This window comes from Lepidochelys kempii, chromosome 2 (genome assembly GCF_965140265.1).
Source record: "Lepidochelys kempii isolate rLepKem1 chromosome 2, rLepKem1.hap2, whole genome shotgun sequence".
NCBI classification, from domain to species: Eukaryota; Metazoa; Chordata; order Testudines; family Cheloniidae; genus Lepidochelys; species Lepidochelys kempii.
In genome coordinates, this window is record NC_133257.1 from 83,030,477 (window position 1) to 83,050,342 (window position 19,866).

Sequence of the window (19,866 nt, forward strand, 5' to 3'; positions counted from 1 at the left end):
GAGGAAAGGGAGAAGGATGAAAGAGGGAACCCTAGGAGCATTCTTGCTAGGGATTGAAAAGTCTAAAGTTGACCTCACCGTAAATCTTAAAATGAATCTGAATTATAGTTTTAAGAAATATCTAGGACGGACAAAGATGATGACTTCTGTTATGAATTTTTAAATGCCTGGGGCACAAGGAGACATCAGGCTGAGATCATAATTTTGATTTATTAAAAATCCTGAGTAATAATATATAGTAGAATAAATTTTGCCTTGTTATGGTGAAGCACTTACCTTGTTAAATCAATGTGGGCATTGTCGTGAACCAGCACAAACAAGGTGTATGGATTCTGCTTCACCCGTCTCATAAAAACTTCAAACTTAGTTTGGATCTCATTATCTAGCCGTACTACATATTTCTCAGCTCTTTGATAGGCTGTCCCATTCTCTTCTAGGCCCAAGTCAACAAGAACACCTTCCAAAAAGAAAAAAAGGAAAATTCCTTTGCCTTTATCTACAAATAAGGCCTTGTCTACACTACAAAGTTTTGTCAAAAAAGTTGCCTTTTGTCAACAGAAGAGTGGAGATATGTACACACTACAGTGCTACTTTTGCCAACAAAACTCTCCTGTTTTGCCGACAATATAAAACCACCTTGACGAGAGGCATAGAGCTTTTTGTGGGAAAGTCATATTGACCTACTGGCAGATTTCCCATGGGTTTTGTGAGAAGAGCTACAAACAGGACATGGTGCAATGCTGAGCAAAGATAAAAGAGCTGAAGCAGACGTACTAGAAGGCAAGAGAGGCAAACCATCACTCCGGTGCTGCGCCCAAGAGCTGCCACTTTTATCAGGAGCTGGACGCCATCCTCGGTGGTGATCCTATATCCACCACAAAGGACACTTCAGAGAGGCTGGAGGCTGCGGACAGTGGACCTAACCCCGAGGACAAAGTTGTGGATGAGGAGGTGGAGTTGGAGGACATTGTGGAGCCCACGAAAGGGTCATGCAGTCTTGTGGTGAGTCAGGAACTCTTTTCCACTCCGGAGGGGTCTAGCCCACCCCAGCACTACATATCCGGTCAGCATGATGCAGGAGAGGAGACCCCTGGTAAGTGATCTTTTTGAGTTGATGCTGCTTCATTATAGGATATACAGCTGTCCTTTGTGCTGTATACTGTAGAAGCGGGTAAAGGGACAGCAGCAAGGAGCACTTCAAACATAGGCTGAGAAGGTGCAGAATGACTGTGAATTGTGCGTTTGGCAGATTAAAAAATCTGAATGAAGAAAACATTCCCATTGTCATAGTAGCCTGTTGCATGCTCCAAAATCTTTGTAAGGCTATGAATGAAAAGTTTCCCCAGGGTGGAGCACTGAGGAAGATCGCCTGGTTGCTGATTTTGTACAGCCAGATACCAGAGCTATTAAAGGGGCATAATAGGGGGCAATTCAAATCAGGGAGGCGTTGAGGCAACATTTTGATAATGAGCTCCAGTAATGCGTATTTCTATAAAGCAATCTGCATAAATTTCTTCATAAATTTCTGTTATCTTATTTTGCCTAAAACTTGTGATGATTCCAGAGTGTGATTTGTAGTAAGCGAATTATTAAAATGCACGTATGTTTTACTACCAGCAGCAATCACTACGTGTAGGACACAAATAAAGATTGGTTATCTTTCAGAGAGTTTGTTTTTATTAAACACCAGTTAACAAACATAAAAGAGTTGAAGCAGGGAGATAACAGGATTGGGCAGGGCAGGCTGTCATAGCTGTGCGTAAATCCAGCTATCGTTTTGGAAGCTGTCCTAAGGGGTGGAGTGAATGGGATACCGAGATTTCCAGGAAGTTACAAGGAATGTGCGGGAGGCGTTTGGGGAGGACATGGGAAACAGTTCTTTATTGGCTGCAAGAGGGGGCAAGCATGCATTTGTTCTGCCTGCAGTGTGATTAGGGACTTCAACATCTCTGTTTGCTCCTCCATCACTTTTATCATCTGCTCCTGAGCCTTCAGAATGTGCTCCACACTGTCCTTTCTGTCCCACCTTTCCATTTGTCTTAACTCCCTGTGTTCTCTTTTTTCTGACTCAGGAGGATTGGATCACCTCTCGGAACATGTCCTCCTTGCTCTGCCTTGGTCGCTTTCTCATCTGGTAGAGGCACTTCTCCGGTTTGTAGGGGGTTCCCCTGAAGGCCACATCTACAGTAACACAAGAAACAATACATAGAAGCATGATTGTTAGTTCATGCACAGCATTGAATCATTATAGTAAAATACACCTCTTAACATACTAATCACTTTCTCACTGTCCCTTGGCATGCACACATCTCAGTGAACACCCTAAACATGGGGAGTTCGGCCCAGGTGAGGGGTGGGTGTTCAAGATGGGGCAAAGGATATAGGTGATGTTTTCAGAGGATCAGTGAAGGCGACAGGACAATATTGTAAATTCTACCACCATTTTCCACAGACAGCGGTCATTGAAGCCATCTCACTCCTGAGGGTCAGCAAGGATGAAAGGGTGCATCGCCTGCATGCATGCAGCTTCAGACCTGGTCCCTATGCTGCTCGCCTGTGTGCCGCTTTGGTCCCTGCACAAGTTTCTGAGTGCTTCCAGGAAAGTTTTCTAAAGATTTCTCTGGAGGAGTCCCGTGAAATTTCGGTGTGCATCAACACCCTGTTCTGTGCAGCTAAGTAGGGCAGCAGAGGAATGTGAAGCACACTGAAACACAGCTAGTGTTATACATTTCTCTCCCTTCACCCACTTCTACAGTATACAGAGCAAAGGACAGCTGTACATCCTATAACGAAGCAGCATCAACCCAAAAAGATCACTTACCAGGGGTCTCCTCTCCTGCGTTATGCTCACCGGACATGGAGTGCTGGGATGGACTAGACCCCTCCGGAGTGGAAAAGAGTTCCTGACTTGCCACACCACACGACCCTTTCACGGGTTCCACAACATCCTCCAACTCCACCTCCTCATCCACAACTTTGTCCTCGGGGTTAGGTCCACTGTCCGCTGCCTCCAGCCCCTCCAAAGTGTCCCTGGTGGTGCAGGTGGGATCACTGCAAAGGATGGCATCCAGCTCCTGAGAGAAGCAGCAGCTCTTGGGCACAGCACCAGAGCCATGGTTTGCCTCTCTTGCCTTCTGGTATGCCTGCCTCTGCTCCTTTATCTTCGCTCAGCACTGCACCGTGTCCCATTCGTAGCCCTTCTCATAAAACCCAAGGGAAATCTGCCAGTAGGTATCGAAGTTCCTATAACTGGAGCAAAGCTAGGACTGGACAGCCTAGTCTCCCCATATACTCGGCAGATCCAACTGCTTCACAGTGGTCCAAGAGGGAGAGTGTTTGTTGCATGGAGCCGCCATGGTTAGCTGGGAAGATGCGATGTGAGTGCTCCACGCTGAGCAAACAGGAAGTGGAATTTCAAAAAGTCCCAGGGCTTTAAAGGGGGAAGGGGAAGGGTCGTCCACCTGATGCTTGTTTACCTGGCTGCAGGGCAGTGGAGTTTGAACTGCTGATCAGAGTGGTCAGGATGGGCATTGTGAGACACCTCCTGGAGACCATTTACTGTGACAAAACCAAGCGCGGTGTCTACACTGACACTTTGGCATTACTGGGATAGATTTACTTTCACCGTGGTGGGTGAAAATTATTTCCTCACTTCTAGATTTCCTCCAAGGGGATGGATTTATAAGCAGACTGGAGACTCATAACATTACTAGAAAAAAATAATTTAGATCTATATAAGAATCTTCAATATGGCATTGAGTTGGGTCAGACTCAATGACAATAAGTTTAGTTTCCCTGTACTTGGCTAATACATTCTTCCCACTAGATGGATACCTGAGGAAAAAATACTTGCGAATCCCCTTCAAAAATTCATAAGTTTACATATGCCTCTTCCCAATATTGGGTCAATCTTTTCTATTCCCCTCAAACAAAACTAAAATTACTGCCATATTCCTCCAGCCTACTCCAATGGGAAGGAAGTACAGTAGCAGCTTGCCTGTAATCCCTGTAAGCTGTCTTGGAAATTATTATATTCAACCTGAGCATAAAGAACAGCTGAGAGAGAACCTCTTCTCAGTGCACAGGAGCAGCAAAATAGGAAACATAGTGTTAGACTGTATGAGGAATGGAAGAGAAAATAATAATGCCATTATATAAATCAATGAGGCACCCTCTTTTCAAATAATGTGTTAAGTTGTTGTCACCTTATGTCAAAAATAATATCAAAGCAGAAAGAGAAGGGATTCAGAGATGGACAACCAAATACACTAGATGTATAGGAGGCTTTCTTTATCAGGAGTCACTGAAAAGACTGGTTTCAGAGTAACAGCCGTGTTAGTCTGTATTTGCAAAAAGAAAAGGAGTACTTGTGGCACCTTAGAGACTAACCAATTTATTTGAGCATGAGCTTTCGTGAGCTACAGCTCACTTCATCGGATGCATACCGTGGAAACTGCAGCAGACTTTATATACACACAGAGAATATGAAAAAATACCTCCTCCCACCCCACTGTCCAGCGACACTGTGGGGTGGGAGGAGGTATTTTTTCATATTCTCTGTGTGTATATAAAGTCTGCTGCAGTTTCCACAGTACGCATCCGATGAAGTGAGCTGTAGCTCACGAAAGCTCATGCTCAAATAAATTGGTTAGTCTCTAAGATGCCACAAGTACTCCTTTTCTTACTGAAAAGACTGCGACTGTTTTAGTTTTTATGGGGAAAATAAACGAGAAGACTTGATTTCAGGAACGCATGACACAGTTCCACATGATAGTCTCATAAGCAAACTAGGGAAATGTGGTCTAGATGAAATTCTATAAAGTGGGTGCACAACTAGTTAAAAAAAAAACAGTAGTTCTCATGATTCGCTGTCAAACTGGGAGGACATATCCAGAGGGTTCCCACAAGGCTCTGTGCTGGGTCTGGTACTAGTCAATATTTTCATTAACGACCTGGACAATGGAACGGAGAGCGTGCTTATACATTCTGGAGATGACACCAAGCTGGGAGAGGTTGCTAGAGCACTTTGGAGGACAGGATTAGAATTCAAAATGACCTTGATAAATTGGAGAATTGATCTGAAATCCACAAGATGAAATTCAAAAGACAAATGCAAAGTGTTATGCTTGAAGGAAAAATCAAATGCACTACTACAAAATGGGAAATGGTTAGGCTGTAGCACTGTAGAAAAGGATCTAGACGTTACAATGTATCACAGATTTAATAGGAGGCAACAATATGATGCAGTGGCAAAAAAAGCAAAGTATTCTGGGGTGTATTAACAGCAGTGCTGTATGTAAGACACAGAAGGTAACCTCCCACTTTACTCGGCACCGGTAAGGCCTCAGTTACAGTGTTTTGGGGCACCACACTTTAAGGAAGATATGGACATACTGAAAAGAGTCCAGAGGAGAGCAACAAAAATGAAAAAAGGTTTAGAAAATTTGACCTGTGAGGAAAGGTTAAAAAAATTGGTCATGTTTAGTCCTGAGAAAAGGAGAGGACGACAACAACTTGAAAACAATCTTCGAATATGTCAAGGGCTGTTATAAACAGGACTATGATCAATTGTTCTCCATGTCCCCTGAAGGTAGGACAAGAAGTAATGGGCTTAATCTGTAGCAAGGGAGATTTAGGTTAGATATTAGGAAAAACTCTAACCATACGGATGGTTAAGTACTGGAATAAGTTACCAAGGGATATTGTGAAATCCCCATCACTGGAGGTTTTTAAGAACAGGTTAGACAAACACCTGTCAGGGATGATCTAGGTATACTTGATCCAGCCTCAGCGTGGGGGGGGAACTGGACTAGATGACCCCTCAAGGTCCTTTCCAGTCCTACATATTTCGATGATTCTGTGGTAGGCATATAAAAAAATGTATAGAGAAGTTGCATTGGAAATCCCTCTTTACCTTTTCATTATATGAGAGCAAGAGCAAGGAAATATCAAATTAATTAAAAGACAACATGTTTAAAATTGATAAAAACTTTTTTTTTTTTAACAGAATGCATAATTATCCCATGGAACTCATTGCAACAAGACAGAGGCCGAGAGCTTAATAAGATTAAAAAATTATTAGCCATTTATATAAATAATCCATAGTTATACTAAATATGACAATTTTTAAAAACGATATAAACCCTCATGCTTCAGAGCATAAGCCAACCACTAACGGATAGGGGGAGGAAGAAACTTCAATAGGCAGGTTATTCCATTAATTATCCACTAAGGGGTTTCTTGCACCTTTCTCTGAAACATCGGCTATTGGCAATTGCCAGACACAGGACACTGGAGTAGAGAGACCACTACTTGACTTAGTATGGCAATGCCTGTGTTCCTATGAATATACTATTGTGGGGAAAAAATGAAAAGCCATTTGTTCATCCCAGTTCTCTCATTTCAACTGCTAGATGTTATAGCTCAGGTCATAGCTCTTTCAGTCTTTAGGTAAATATGGCAATGCCTATTGCCACCTACACAGTAAATGCAGTTGGCCCAATCTTTAGAACTTACATGTGACACTAAATAACTGAACAAAGCTGGGACCTCCAGAATAATTTTTTTTAACAGTTTACTCTAGCACTATATAACAGGGATACATACATACCCAGGTTTGATTTAATACACTGCTTTCCTCCCCATCCCATTACCTGATTGTCGAATCCGTTGAAGGGTCTGCTGCACCAGAACCTCTGAACGAGGGACTATAACGATGAAGTCTACTTTGCTGAAGTGGCCCAGATCCAGGCTTTGATTGCCACTGTCTGCTATAGCACATACCTGGGACAAAAGCTTTCTGGCAACTGTAAGCTGTGGCTGATAAATTTGGAAGGTGGCAATATCCAAATCTAGTAAAAAAAAAAAAAAAAAGCATCAAAATTTAAATTATTTTACATTGAACAGCAGCCTTCAAAATACTCTGGTTTACATCATCAAATAGATGTACATCAAACAGAATAAATCCTAGATTTATGGTGAAACTGGTGTACATCACCACCACAGAATCTACTTTTCAGATCAAAATTTGGTTACATACAAGATACTCTCAGCAGGGTAGTGGCCATTTTTTCATTGCATGTAGTGATTTGAAGCTTTACAAGGCTGCAACTCAGTGAAACCTCAGTGCCTAACCTCAATGCCTGAATTGCAACCATTAAGGGAAGCAATGCATGTAGTTCTAACCTTCTCTTGCCACATACAGTTCCTTGAACATGCCAACACATGTGGAGCAACCATACGCTGCTGAGACTGCTGTGCTCAGGCCCCATTGAATGACATCTACTGCTCTGCTGTGCCGACATTGAAACAATTCTCATTTACTGGGTGGCAAGCCAATTAGTGAGAACTTACCTGAAAAGTCAAACCATCATAGTTTCTACCTTCTCGGTTGTGTGACCATGACAGCATCAGACTGGCCACTTGTTTATGGAAATGGACTGGAATGAAAGGTTGAGTGAGAGACCAAAGACCCTCAATCAAGAGGTGGAGCAGAAGTCCTGATTTTAAGGCAGCTTAGTCATGGATGTACATGGAAACCTTAAGGAAGGAGTTGCGTCAAAGCTAGCTACGAAAACTTTGGGGCCTGGAATTATATCATTTAGAGAAATGTTTTCTCTAAGCATGTGTCAATGTTCACATCTGCCAAAGAGCAGGTACAGTCCTAAACTTAAAAATAGTTAGTGGGTATATTCTATGCACTTTTATATACACTTCGCTAGTCCTGAATAATTTAAACTCTTAACGTACTACTACCAAATTTTACCTTGTAGTAACATTTTAGTTATGGCTCTGTCTGTTTTCCTATTACAAAAACCAGTGCGGATGGATGGAAAACTTGGCTCAAAGATGTGCCTGGGAGAAAATTATTTAAAAAAACAAAAATAAAACCATTTAAAAAGATAATATATAGTAATAGTTTGTTTATTTTAAGCAATATACAACTAACATCTTTGTATTTTAAGTAACAATTTGAAGATATTTTGGGCCAAATGTTGAGTGCCAATTCTGCCATGCTTATGTTATTGATTTCCATGCAGCTACTTGTGGAGTAAGGCATTACACAACATACGTAAGTGGGGCAGACTGGCCTCTCAGGTTTTATTCAGTCTTTACTAAATGAATTCTTTGTATCAGTATTCACTGCAGAGGATGTGAGGGAGATTCCCACACCTGAGCCATTCTTTTTAGGTGACAAATCTCAGAACTGTTCCAGATTGAAGTGTCAGAGGAGGCTTGGGAACAAATTGATAACCTGAACAGTAATAAGTCACCAGGACCAGATGGTGTTCACCCAAGAGTTCAGAAGGAACTCAAATATGAAATTGCAAATTTATTAATTGTGGTATGCAACACTATCACTTAAATAAGTCTGTCTACCAGATGACTGGAGGATAGCTAATGTAATGCTGATTTTTAAAGAAGGCTCCCGAGGCAATACTGGCCAATTATCCTAACTTTAACACCAGGCAAATTAGCTGAAACTATAGTAAAGAACAGAATTATCAAATACACATGAATATGATGTGTTGGGGAAGGGTCAACATAGCTTATGTAAAGGAAAATCATGCCTCACCAATCTATTAGAATTCTTTGAGGGAGTTAACAAGCAGGTGGACGAGGCTGATCCAGTTGAGTTAAGTCCAAAGCTGACTGCAAAGTGTTAAAAAAGGGATCTCACAAAACTGGGTGTCCGGGCAAGAAAACAGCAGATTAAATTCAATGTTGATCAGTGCAAAGTAATGCACATTGGAAAACAATCTCAACTATACATACAAAACTATGGGGTCTAAATTAGCTGTTACCACTCAAGAAAGATCCTGGAGTCATCATGCATAGTTCTCGAAAAAACCTGTTCTATGTGTGGTGGCAGTCAAAAAAGCAAACACACTATTAGCAACCATTAGGAAAGGGATATATAATAAGACAGAAAAAATCATAATGCCACTATATAAATCCATGGTATGCCCACATCTGGAATACTGCGTGCAGTTCTAGTCACCCCATCTCAAAAAAAAATATAATAATTGGAAAAGGTACAGAGAAGAGCAACAAAAATTATTAGGGGGTGGTACAGCTTCCTTATGAAGACAGATTAAAAAGACTGGGACTGTTCATCTTGGAAAAGAGCTTACCAATAAGAGATATGATAGAGATCTATAAAATCATGAATAGTGTAGAGAAAAAGTGTTATTTATTCCTTTACATAACACAAGAACCAGTGGTCACCCAATGAAATTAATAGGCAGCAATCTTAAAAACAAACATAAGGAAGTACTTTTTCACACAACACACAGTCAACCTGTGGAACTTGTAGCAAGGGGATGTTATCCCTAAACCTCTCACTTCCAGAAGCTGGGACTAGACAAGAAGGGATGGATCACTTGATAACTGCACTGTGAAGAGTCTGGTACAGGCTACTGTTGGAAGTCAGGACACTGGGCTAGACAGACCATTCGTCTGACTCAGTATGGCCATTCTTATGTTCCTATATACTCAGGCAAATTCCCACTGCCTTCATTAAGAGTTCTGCCTGAGTAAAGGCTGAGTAAAAACTGAGAAAGAATTTGGCCCTAAATGTACAATTTAAAACTCAAAAATAAACTCTGAACAGTTAGAAACAATCAGTTAACTAAATACTGAGATTTTAAAGTGGGAGGGGGGGAAGAGGACCCCAGGTCCCACTTTCCACTGTTTACCCTTCTTTTCTCCCTCAGTTGGCGGCCCTTCGGGAGCTCTCTGAGAGCACCTGCCTGCGGGAAGGGGGTTTACTACTCCTCTTCCCTTTCCCTTGCAATAGAGGAGGATCTGGTTGACACAGCTGTCTCCTCCTCAGCTGGACTACCTCTGTTACCAGCAGTCACTGGGTGCGGCAGCCTTCTTCCTGTTCACCGCCCCTTCCTGGGGTAAATTCCCCCCTTTTAAGATCCTCTCCCTCTAGGCTGAACAAGCCTTGCAGGTGCATCTCATTAGTTTCGAACTGGCCCAGAGGAGCTTGTTAGTCTCCTCCATACAATGTGAGGGTGTGTCCCTTCACCCATCCCACCCCTCAAGACAGAAAGGCTGTTCAGGGGTGGGTTGTCTCCATCCCTAATCTCCCATGAAAAGAAATCAGTGTTAGTATGGTCCTTTCCCGCCTGGTGTTGTACTTGGAAACTATAAGGTTATAGTGCAAGGTACCACTTCATTATATAGGGGTTCATATCCCTCGTGGTCTGGATCCAGTGTAGGGGTGTGTGATCAATGATCAGGGAAAAGGGTCTACCCAAAAGGTAATAGCTGTGGGCATCTACCATCCATTTGATAGCTAATGCTGCCTTTTCAATAATGGGGTATGACTTTCCCTAGCAGATAGCTTCCTGCTTAGGTATAGAACTGGGTGTTCTTCCCCTTGGAAGTCTTGCGAGAGGACGGTGCAGATGTCAGAAGCATCTGTGCATAATATAAATTCCAAAGAAAAATCATGGCTGAAGAGCATGGGTGCCTGGCAGAGTCATGTTTTCAGTTCCCTGAACACTTCCTCATACTTCTTATCCCAATGGATCTTCTTAGGGTTGCTGTTTTCTATGAGGTTCATTGGCGCAGGGGAGGCAGGGATTGAGGCAAAGCTGCGGATAAACCACCAGTAATATCCTGCCAGGCCAAGAAAACATCCGACTGCCTCTGTCTGGTGGACAGGACATGCTTTGAAGGCCTGCATCTTACTGACCACCAGCTCCACCACGTTACCTCCTATGTGGCACCCCAAATAGGTTACTTTACTCATAGCCACCTTACATTTTGCTGAGTTGGCCAGAATTTCTGCCTCCTGTAGCGCTTTTAAACTCTGCTCTTAAATGCTGAAAGTGATCTTCCCCGGGAGGGACTGTAGACGACAATATCATCAATGTAGGCCACCGCATACTGATGGTAGGAGCTGGGGATCTTATTCATAAGTCATTGCAAGGTAGCGGCAGCTCCACGGAGGCCAAAAGGCATGGTCTTAAATTGGAAGTGCCCAAAATGGGTGGAGAAAGCAGTTTTCTCTTGCAAGGAAGGGGATAAGGGGATCAACAGTGCTCAGGTGCTTCGCCGGTCCCAGACATTCTACTAACTCGTCCATCCTTGGCATTGGGTAGGTGTTGAATTTTGTGATAGTACTGACCTTCCTGAAGTTGATGCTGAACTGAACCATACTGTCTGATTTGGGAACGAGAACTATGGGGCCCCTCCATTCACTTCTGGATTCTATAATCATCCCCATCTCCAGCATCGCTTGAACTTCCTCTCAGACCATATCTACATCTTTTGTGGCAATGGTCAAGGGTTCTCTCAAACTACCTGGCCTGCGATAGTCTGTAGGTGATGTTGGACCAATCACATTCTCCATGGACAGTTGGAGAACACTGTTGCAAAGTCCCCGATTAATTGGAGGAGTTGTTTCCTTTGTGCAGGGGACAGCAATTCACCCCCAGTATTGCTCCTGGAGCTTCATCACTGGGCACCTGGGGCCTCAATTCTGGCTCTGCTACAATAGGAGTTATCAGCAGGGCCTGCTGCGCCCTCCAAGGTTTGAGAAGGTTCACGTGGTAGACCTTGGTTTCCTTCCTCCACTCAGATAGTCTGATCTCAGTCTACAGGCCTTACCTACCTGACCACTTTGAATGGACCCTGCCATCAGGCTATTAATTTGGACTCAGATGTGGGCAGAAGTAGTAGAACATGGTCACCCACCCGTAGCCATGCCTTCCTATTGTAATTTTGTTCCTAGGTGTGCTAGGCCTTCCTCAAATTCTCCCTGGCGACCCCCCCTACCCCACCTATGTTTCCGAGTTGCACCCTTAACTGCAAGATATATTGGGTCGTACTTAAGGCCCCCATGTCGTCTTCTTCCAGCCTTCTCACAGCAAGTCCAAGATGCACCATGGTTGGCAACCATCGAGCAGTTCAAATGGGGAGAACCCCGTAGAGGCTTGTGGGACCTCCCTTATAGCAAACAGGAGTATTGGGAGTAGCCGGTCCCACTGCTTGGGGTTGTCATTGACAAAGCACTTCAACATCCCTTTCAGTGTCTTATTAAGCCACTCTATTAAACCATTGGTCTGTGGTGGTACACTGAGGTCTCCAAGGACTTGACCTTTAGGAAGGAGCATAATTCTTGTATCAGTTGGGAAGTGAATTTAGACCCTTGGTCTGTTAATATTTTGCAGGGAAACCCTATGTGTGAGCAGAGCTTTGAGAGCTGTGGAGCTATGGCTGTCACTTTTGGGTAGTGGAGAGGAACAGCTTCCAGATACCTGGCTGCATCACAAGTATGTACAGATGCCCTGCTGCAGTTTTTTCTAGAGGTCCGACCATGTCCACCCCTATCCTTTCCAAGGGGGTCTCAATCAAGGGCAGAAGGACTAAGGGCGCCTTAGGGATCCCCCTGCTGCTGATTAGCTGACCTTCTGGGTAGGAGGAACAGCATTCTCTCACCTCATGGTGTGCACTTGGCCAATAGCATTGGGCTAATATGCAAGCCAACGTATTTTCTCATCCCAAGGGTCCTGCACAGGGGATATCATGCTCCAGCTGTACCACGGCCTGGTTGTACTGGCATGGTACTAGCAGCTGGTTCCTCACCAACCCAGTTTGCTGAATCTTCTCGATTCGATACAAGCACCCCTTCTTGAGTGCAAAGTGTGGGTATCGTTCACCTCCCTGAGACTCTGTCACTTCTCCATTTATGGGGTCCAGTTGCTCACATGCACAGTTTAATATAGAGTTGTTCCTGTGTTCTAACAAAAAATTCCTGTCCCATAGGAGAGCTTCCAGGTCCTGATGGCCTGCCTCTTCCTCCCCTGTGGGGGTCTGTGGCTGTGTTGCTCAGGACATCCCTTCCCCGGGGTTGTCAGCGTCTCTAAGACTTTCCAAGCTCTGGGGAGCTGGTATCCCCACTTGACCCCTGTTCTTGTTTGCACCTGAGAGCTGGGTATTAATGACCTGCCAAAAAAAAAAATAAGCACCCATCTCAGCCTGTGATCACAGCATAAGCCAACTTTTCTGCTACAGTTACGGTGGTGACCGCAGTATGGGCTCCCACCATCAGCTGTAGCTGCTGGCTGAGATAGGACTTGACATCGCCACAGATACATTGAAGGTGAATCATGTTCTTAGGAGTAGTGTCACTTCCCACCATGAAGGTCTGGACCACCATCTGGCTGCAGTCAGAGTCCAAAAATCCTTGAATCAGCTTCCCGTTGACTAGGACAGGTACCATCAACTTAGGGGGAGTTTTTTTTCCAGGCCTAGGCATATTCACATTCCATCAGCATTCACTCCCTCTTAATGTACCTTGTCTGTCCACAAGAATAGAATGTTAATGGGCTGGGTTGCCAGCCTGTTTCCTAGGTTTAGGGAAGCCTGCCTGCAGAGTGCTGGTTGGACCTCCATCTGTGAGCCATGCTTCAGTAGTCTAGGGTACCCCGTGATCCCTCTGGCAGCATTGCATTTGCACTCTGCCTCCTTTTCCCCAGGGCTGCCTTGGGCCTAAGTGGCAGTCTGTCCATCTGAGAGGATACCGTTAGGACTGACTCCCTGTGGTAGACAGCTGTGGGCTCTGGCTCACCTCCCTCCCACGTCCCTTGCCCTGCTGATGTCCAGCTTGATTCTGCCTTTAGTGACCCTTCAGCTTCTACGAAGTCCTTCATTAACCTGACTGCTTTTGATAGCGTCCCTAAGTGACGCTGTAGTACCCATGCCCTGTCCCCCATGAGCAATAATCTTTATAAACTCTTGCGTTACAATGGCCTCAGCTACTTAGGTCCCTGAGTATTCCTCTGGGTGGAGCCACTTCCAGCAGTGTTCTTTCAGCTGTTGTGCTACTATTCAGGATCACGCCCCCTTGGGGTATCTCTTGTCCATAAACCACTGGCAGTGGGTCTCTTCTGAAATATCCAAATAGTCCAAGATGGTGGACTTCACTTGCTTGTTATCTTTCACCCACTCCAAATCCAGATTACAGGAGGTGGACTGTGCCAGACCCATCAAGTAAGGGGCCAGGATTGGAGCAGATCGTTTTAGAGGCCACTGGGCTTCCAGTGCCACCCTCTCAAACGTGACTAAAAAGGCTTCAAGGTCATCTTCCATCCCCATTTTGGTGAGCTTTTCTGGTGCAGGTGAAAGAACCCCTTCAGTGGAAGCGTGACGCTCCCGTCTCCCCTTGTGGGCATAGGGTTGGTACTATCTGCTGTAACATTTCCTTTGGGAACTCTTGCTGCTGGGTCATCAGTTGCCTCAGCAGGTATTGTTTTGGGTGGCTTTAACCTGCTGCTGGGCGATCCACTGTTGAAGCAACTGCTGTTGTTGGGTACCTTGCTACTGCCTCTCCGCTACCCACTTATACTATGCTCCAGTTCCAATGTGTGTGGAGCAGCTGAGCTCAAACACCTCAAAGCTCCCCCCTTTTTTTTGACCCCTTGCATCAGGCATAGTTTACCCATGTTCTCCCCCCCAGGTCTCACTGTCGTTTGTTCACCCTCTCTTCTCCCCCAGTTGGCGACCCTTGGGGAAGCTGTCTGAGGGCAACTGCCCACGGGCAGGGGATTGGCTCCTCCTCTTCCCTTCCTCTTGCAAGAGGAGGAGGATCTGGCTGGCATGAGGACCAGTCTTTCAAGCAGCCCCTAGAGATACAGGGGTAAGGGCTCAGTCTCTCAGAGTTTATTGCCCCTTTGTGGGGTTTACCTTCTTCCCCTCTTCCTAGGGCATATTGCTTTGTTAGTGCATCTCATGGCTGTCTCTGTGGTGCATCTCATGACTGTCTTCTCCTCAGCTAAACTATCTCTGTTACCAGCAGTTTCTGGGTGGAGGAGCCTTCTTCCTGTGGTAAGTTTCCCCCCTTTTAAGCTCCTCCCTCTCCAGGCTGAACAACCCTTGCAGGTGCATCTTATTAGCTTGAAACAGGCCCAGAGGAGCTCGCTAGCTTCCTCCATACCAGTGTAAGGGTGTGTCCTTCACAAAAAGCAAGTTACTGCACACGAACAGTAACCACAAATAAGAATTGGCCCAAAACTTTGTTCATTCTTCAAATAAAACCCAAGCTGAACTTTTAAGGTATTGTCTTCACTAGACAGCCTACTTTTTAACTTGAACTGCTGTCCTCTGCTCAGGCTACAAACTGCTTTGTCTTCAGTAGGATTTTACCTTGTTAGCTTGCTTGAGTTACGAACACACGCTTTTTTCCCAGTGAAGGCAAGACCTCACCAAGGTTTCAAATTTATCCATCACTTGCCTTATTACTGGCCCCAAAGGAATCTCAGAACTCATAGAAAATCAGTTTTACTTATTTTGCCAATACTATTATATAAAAACGAATGTTGAATGGTAATGTTCTGAAAAGGTAAGAGGTAATTAAATTCAACATTAAGACAGGGAGTCCATCCTCAGCTCATCCATTGTGACTGTATATTACATATCACACTGAACAATATAATTAAATAATAGTGGTATTTGTACTTCTAGAGCACTTTTGATACAAGAAACTTAAAGCACTTTCAAACACTGATTAAGCCGCATAGCACCTGTGTGTGGTAGGTATAATCAGCATTTTACACGTATGGAAACTGAGGTGTATCATGGCTAAGTTGGCTAAGACACTTGCACAAGGTCACATAAGCAGTCTAGACACAATCAGAAACAGAACACAGATCTCTTGTGCTTTAAGCTCAAGACCATACTTCCTCTCCAGGCGTAACAGGGTGCGATCAGTCCAGAGAGTCAGCCATAAATGGCAATTTCTGTATGCTCCAGTTAGTTTGTAGCACAAACTTAGAGCAAAAATATTTCAGCTTGAGAACTGTCAAAGGTAGAAAGAGGAAGCTTTTTGTGCTGTAGTAAAGTTATTATGAAAGAACCTTGGCCAAGATTATTGCTGCTGTTTTCTTTTTGTTTTCAGCCTGTGATATTAACAATTTTGGCCTGGCTGAACAGTGTCCTCAGACTACTTTGTGGCACATGCATTTTGTGAAATCCAGCAAAGAAAAACATTACCCGAGTCTTGTGCTGAAACCATGGTAGCTGCCTCCTGAGATGACACACATTCACTAACATCTCCATTAAAAGGGATTACAACATTGTCCCCTCGTTGCTGCTGCATTTTCTCTAGCAATTTGTCCAAATCATCACCTATTTAAGAATTAAAAAAATAAAATATGTCTGGAAGGAATTAAAGATAAGTGATGAAAATCTTTATAACACATGTTCCAATATGTCACATTGACTATCCTCAGTTTTTCTAGTGACTGGGCATTTGTATAAAGTTCAACACCAAAAGAAAACCACAGTTGGATGTTTCATATTTGCTCCTTTACAGCCTGCAGTAAAATTTGATGATCGCAAAGGAACAAATACCCTGAAAATATGTTGACTGATTAGCACACAGAAGCCGCAAGCAACTATGGATGCCCCACAATCAGATTCAGCCTATGAAGTGGTTAAAATAGATTGTAACAGGATGGGGAGCTCTCGCTGCCCAGCCGAGGAAGAGAGAAAGAACATGCCTTCATGCTCACTACACCAAGGCAGTGAGAGAAGGAGAGCTCTTCCTCGGCTTTTAATAGAGGATGGGGAGCTGCATTTTGCTCCCTGCACCTTACATTAACCCCTGAATAGAAGAAGATGCACAAAAGAATCAGGAGATTCATCCGTTAGTAGAAACTTCAGATCCTTAAACTCACTCACCCAAAGACGTGTTTTTGAAATGTGATGCCAAGAAACTAACTTTTCCTGTGATGAGCTCATAACTGATCTCTTTTAAAAACTCACTGGTTGTCAGCATGCCTTCTGCTAGTGCTCTAGACTGATACTGACCTAGAGAACAGAAAGGACAGATCGAGGTTAAATACAGTGCATTCTCATAATAAACTCCCCAGTACATAATGGCCTTATGGAAGTGACGTGCTCTACTAATTTTCAGCGTTGGGTCTCTCCTGCCTTTTGCAGAAGAGATTGGGGGGTATCAACAAGAAACACAGTCAAGTCTTCTCTGATAGGAGAATATATTCTGTCATTTTAGCACATTCTTTGCAAGCTACTGTTCACAGACATGTGGGTCCATGAGCTATTCTGTACCAAAAGGAGGTATACAGTATAAGAACTTGCTCCTCAGAAGGGATGGAAAATTCTGGTAAAATATGAAGAGGAAGTTGTCCACCAGAGTGAAAAAAATGGGACAAGACTAATTTGTTTACATAAGAAAGGGAGGAGTGTAGTCACAAATTCATCTTTCAGGCACACACATACACATGTGCACACAACTTTATTATAAAAGCCTGTTGTGGAAAAAACAGCCTGGCAGAAACAGTGCCCTATATTTTATATTCTTATGCAAAATAATTGTAGTCTAGTCATTTGGATCAGGTGGTCAGCATTGCAATGTAAAAATAGTATAGTTGCCAATGTAAACTAGGGAAAGATATGCACACTATTTTGCATAAGGGACACTTTGGGCCCATTCCCCAAGGCAGCCATGCAGAAGAGCAAGGTTTCAGGTATCCCAAGCGCAAGGACCCTGTAAGGCTAGTGAATCTGCTTCAGGGAGGAGCTGCTGGAAATCATGCAGCTATTCTTCCCTCGCCAACCAATGTCCCTGTAGACACTACTACACAAAGTCCTAGTGGAATAAAAGGAGAAAGAGAAATATTATTGCACAAGTGTAAAAGGGGAACAAAAACTATTAAGGAGAGGTTAAAGATGAACCACTTGATCAAAATGCATAATGCGACTGCACATGTAACTGCATCATATTGTAAAGTTACTCACCTAAGACTACTACACAGAACTCATTTCCTCTATTCTTTGATGCACAGATTGCAACAACATAATCTGGTAGCCTTTGCTGATGTTTCATTTCATTGAGAGATCTCAGAGTTTCTGAAATGCCTTCAGCCAGAGAATTCTGGGTAACAACCACATGCACCAGGTCCTGAGATACACTGGTGATTAACCTAGCAAGCCAAGGGAGTTGACCTGGTGACACTGAGATACACTGACCACTCATTTGCAAGGATCGCTCTCTCAGTGTGAACTCCTGCATAGCTTTCAGCATGATCTGTTCAAATTCCTCCCTGAGAGGTATCTGGTCAGGACCTACATTAAAAAATAACATCATCTGTCATCAAAAAGTTGTCACACCAAGATCAATCATTTGCTCATCTAGTTAGGACATTCTTTTAACATTATATAGCATTTTTCACATTTTTTAAATGGATACTTACCAGCGTGAGCATATTCTCCTCTCTTCATTGTAGAAGCCATTTTGTTTTTTAGATAACAAATATGGCATCTCCTCCCCAGCTTCTTTGCCCTCAATAATCAGAAAACTGTAAACTAGATACATCTAGCCTCCAGGCATTCAGAGATCAAAAATCTCAGTGCTCACTCTCAAACCTTAATCATGACTATGCAACTTGCCAAAGATACCAGAAAGTCCAGCATTCTGCTTTTTCCCCAGTATTTCTACAAGTAAACTGACCATGTATACTTGATTCTGATTTTTTCAATAATGTAATGTAACAAAACTTCAGACTTCTAATCTTAAGAGCTGTATATATAATGCTGGAACTTGTCTGTTGGACTTTCAAAATCTATGTCATGAATTTGAACTGCTGAGTTTGAGGTATAAGGCTTTATATCTCAGTATTGATCCCTAGAGTTACCCACTTTTATTAACATTTGCCTTACTAAAATAAATCTAATGAGCACTTTCCAAGGACATAGAATCATAGAATATCAGGGTTGGAAGGGATCTCAGGAGGTCATCTAGTCCAACCCCCTGCTCAAAGCAGGACCAATCCCCATCTAAATCATCCCAGCCAGGGCTTTGTCAAGACTGACCTTAAAAACCTCTAAGGAGGGAGATTCCACCACCTCCCTAGATAACCCATTCCACTACTTCACCACCCTCCAAGTGAACAGGTTTTTCCTAATATCCAACCTAAACCTCTCCCACTGCAACTTGAGACCACTACTCCTTGTTCTGTCACCTGCTACCACTGAGAACAGTCTAGATCCATCCTCTCTGGAACCCGCTTTCAGGTAATTGAAAGCAGCTATAAAATCCCCCCTCATTCTTCTCTTCTGCGGACTAAATAATCCCAGTTCCCTCAGCCTCTCCTCATAAGGCATGTGTTCCAGACCCCTAATCATTTTTGTTGCCCTCCACTGGACTCTTTCCAATTTTTCCACATCCTTCTTGCAGTGTGGGGCCCAAAAGTGGACACAGTCCTCCATATGAGACCTCACCAATGACGAATAGAGGGGAAGGATCATGTCCCTCAATCTGCTGGCAATGCTCCTACTTATACAGCCCAAAATGCCATTAGCCTTCTTGGCAACAAAGGCACACTGTTGACAACAAGGGCACACTCATATCCAGCTTCTCAACCACTGTAACCCCTAGAATTGGCAAATATCCTAGAACTGGCAAAACAATATTCATAAATGTAGAACAAGAAATAGCCATACTGTGCCACAATTCCTCCCCAGTGCCACAGGAGTGAGATTCACAGATATAGATTTGGTATTTCATCATTTTGACCTTCAATACTAAAGAGCAGCCATTAGACAACAAAAATATATAAAATGTCGAATTTCACTTTATGGTTATTTGAAGGCAAAAAATCCTCGGGTGAGGTGGGGAGAGGAAAGGAAATGGAATGTTTTTCTGAGAAGTGGAGAAAGGAATTGTTAAGAGACAATTGCAAAAATCTGGAAACAGTTTTTCATGACAAAAGCCTACAACCAGTCTACTATCATCCGATGAAGTGAGCTGCAGCTGTAGCTCACGAAAGCTTATGCTCAAATAAATTAGTTAGTCTCTAAGGTGCCACAAGTACTCCTTTTCTTTCT

At 43.5% G+C, this 19,866-nt stretch overlaps 1 protein-coding gene across 4 annotated transcripts in view; it reads right to left on the reverse strand.

The window, feature by feature from the left end:
• GREB1L (GREB1 like retinoic acid receptor coactivator) overlaps nt 1-19,866 on the reverse strand; it is a 221,831-nt gene that overhangs the window by 51,719 nt on the left and 150,246 nt on the right. For 3 of the 4 annotated variants that reach the window (XM_073331425.1, XM_073331423.1, XM_073331424.1), the window contains 6 exons: nt 17,779-18,105; nt 16,699-16,827; nt 16,009-16,143; nt 6,654-6,851; nt 5,753-5,857; nt 277-457 (listed from right to left, as the gene is read on the reverse strand). In XM_073331425.1, the coding sequence (XP_073187526.1) occupies nt 277-457; nt 5,753-5,857; nt 6,654-6,851; nt 16,009-16,143; nt 16,699-16,827; nt 17,779-18,105 (1,075 nt within the window). The remainder of the gene's footprint in view (nt 1-276; nt 458-5,752; nt 5,858-6,653; nt 6,852-16,008; nt 16,144-16,698; nt 16,828-17,778; nt 18,106-19,866) is intronic. The other variant, XM_073331426.1, reaches the window with a different exon arrangement.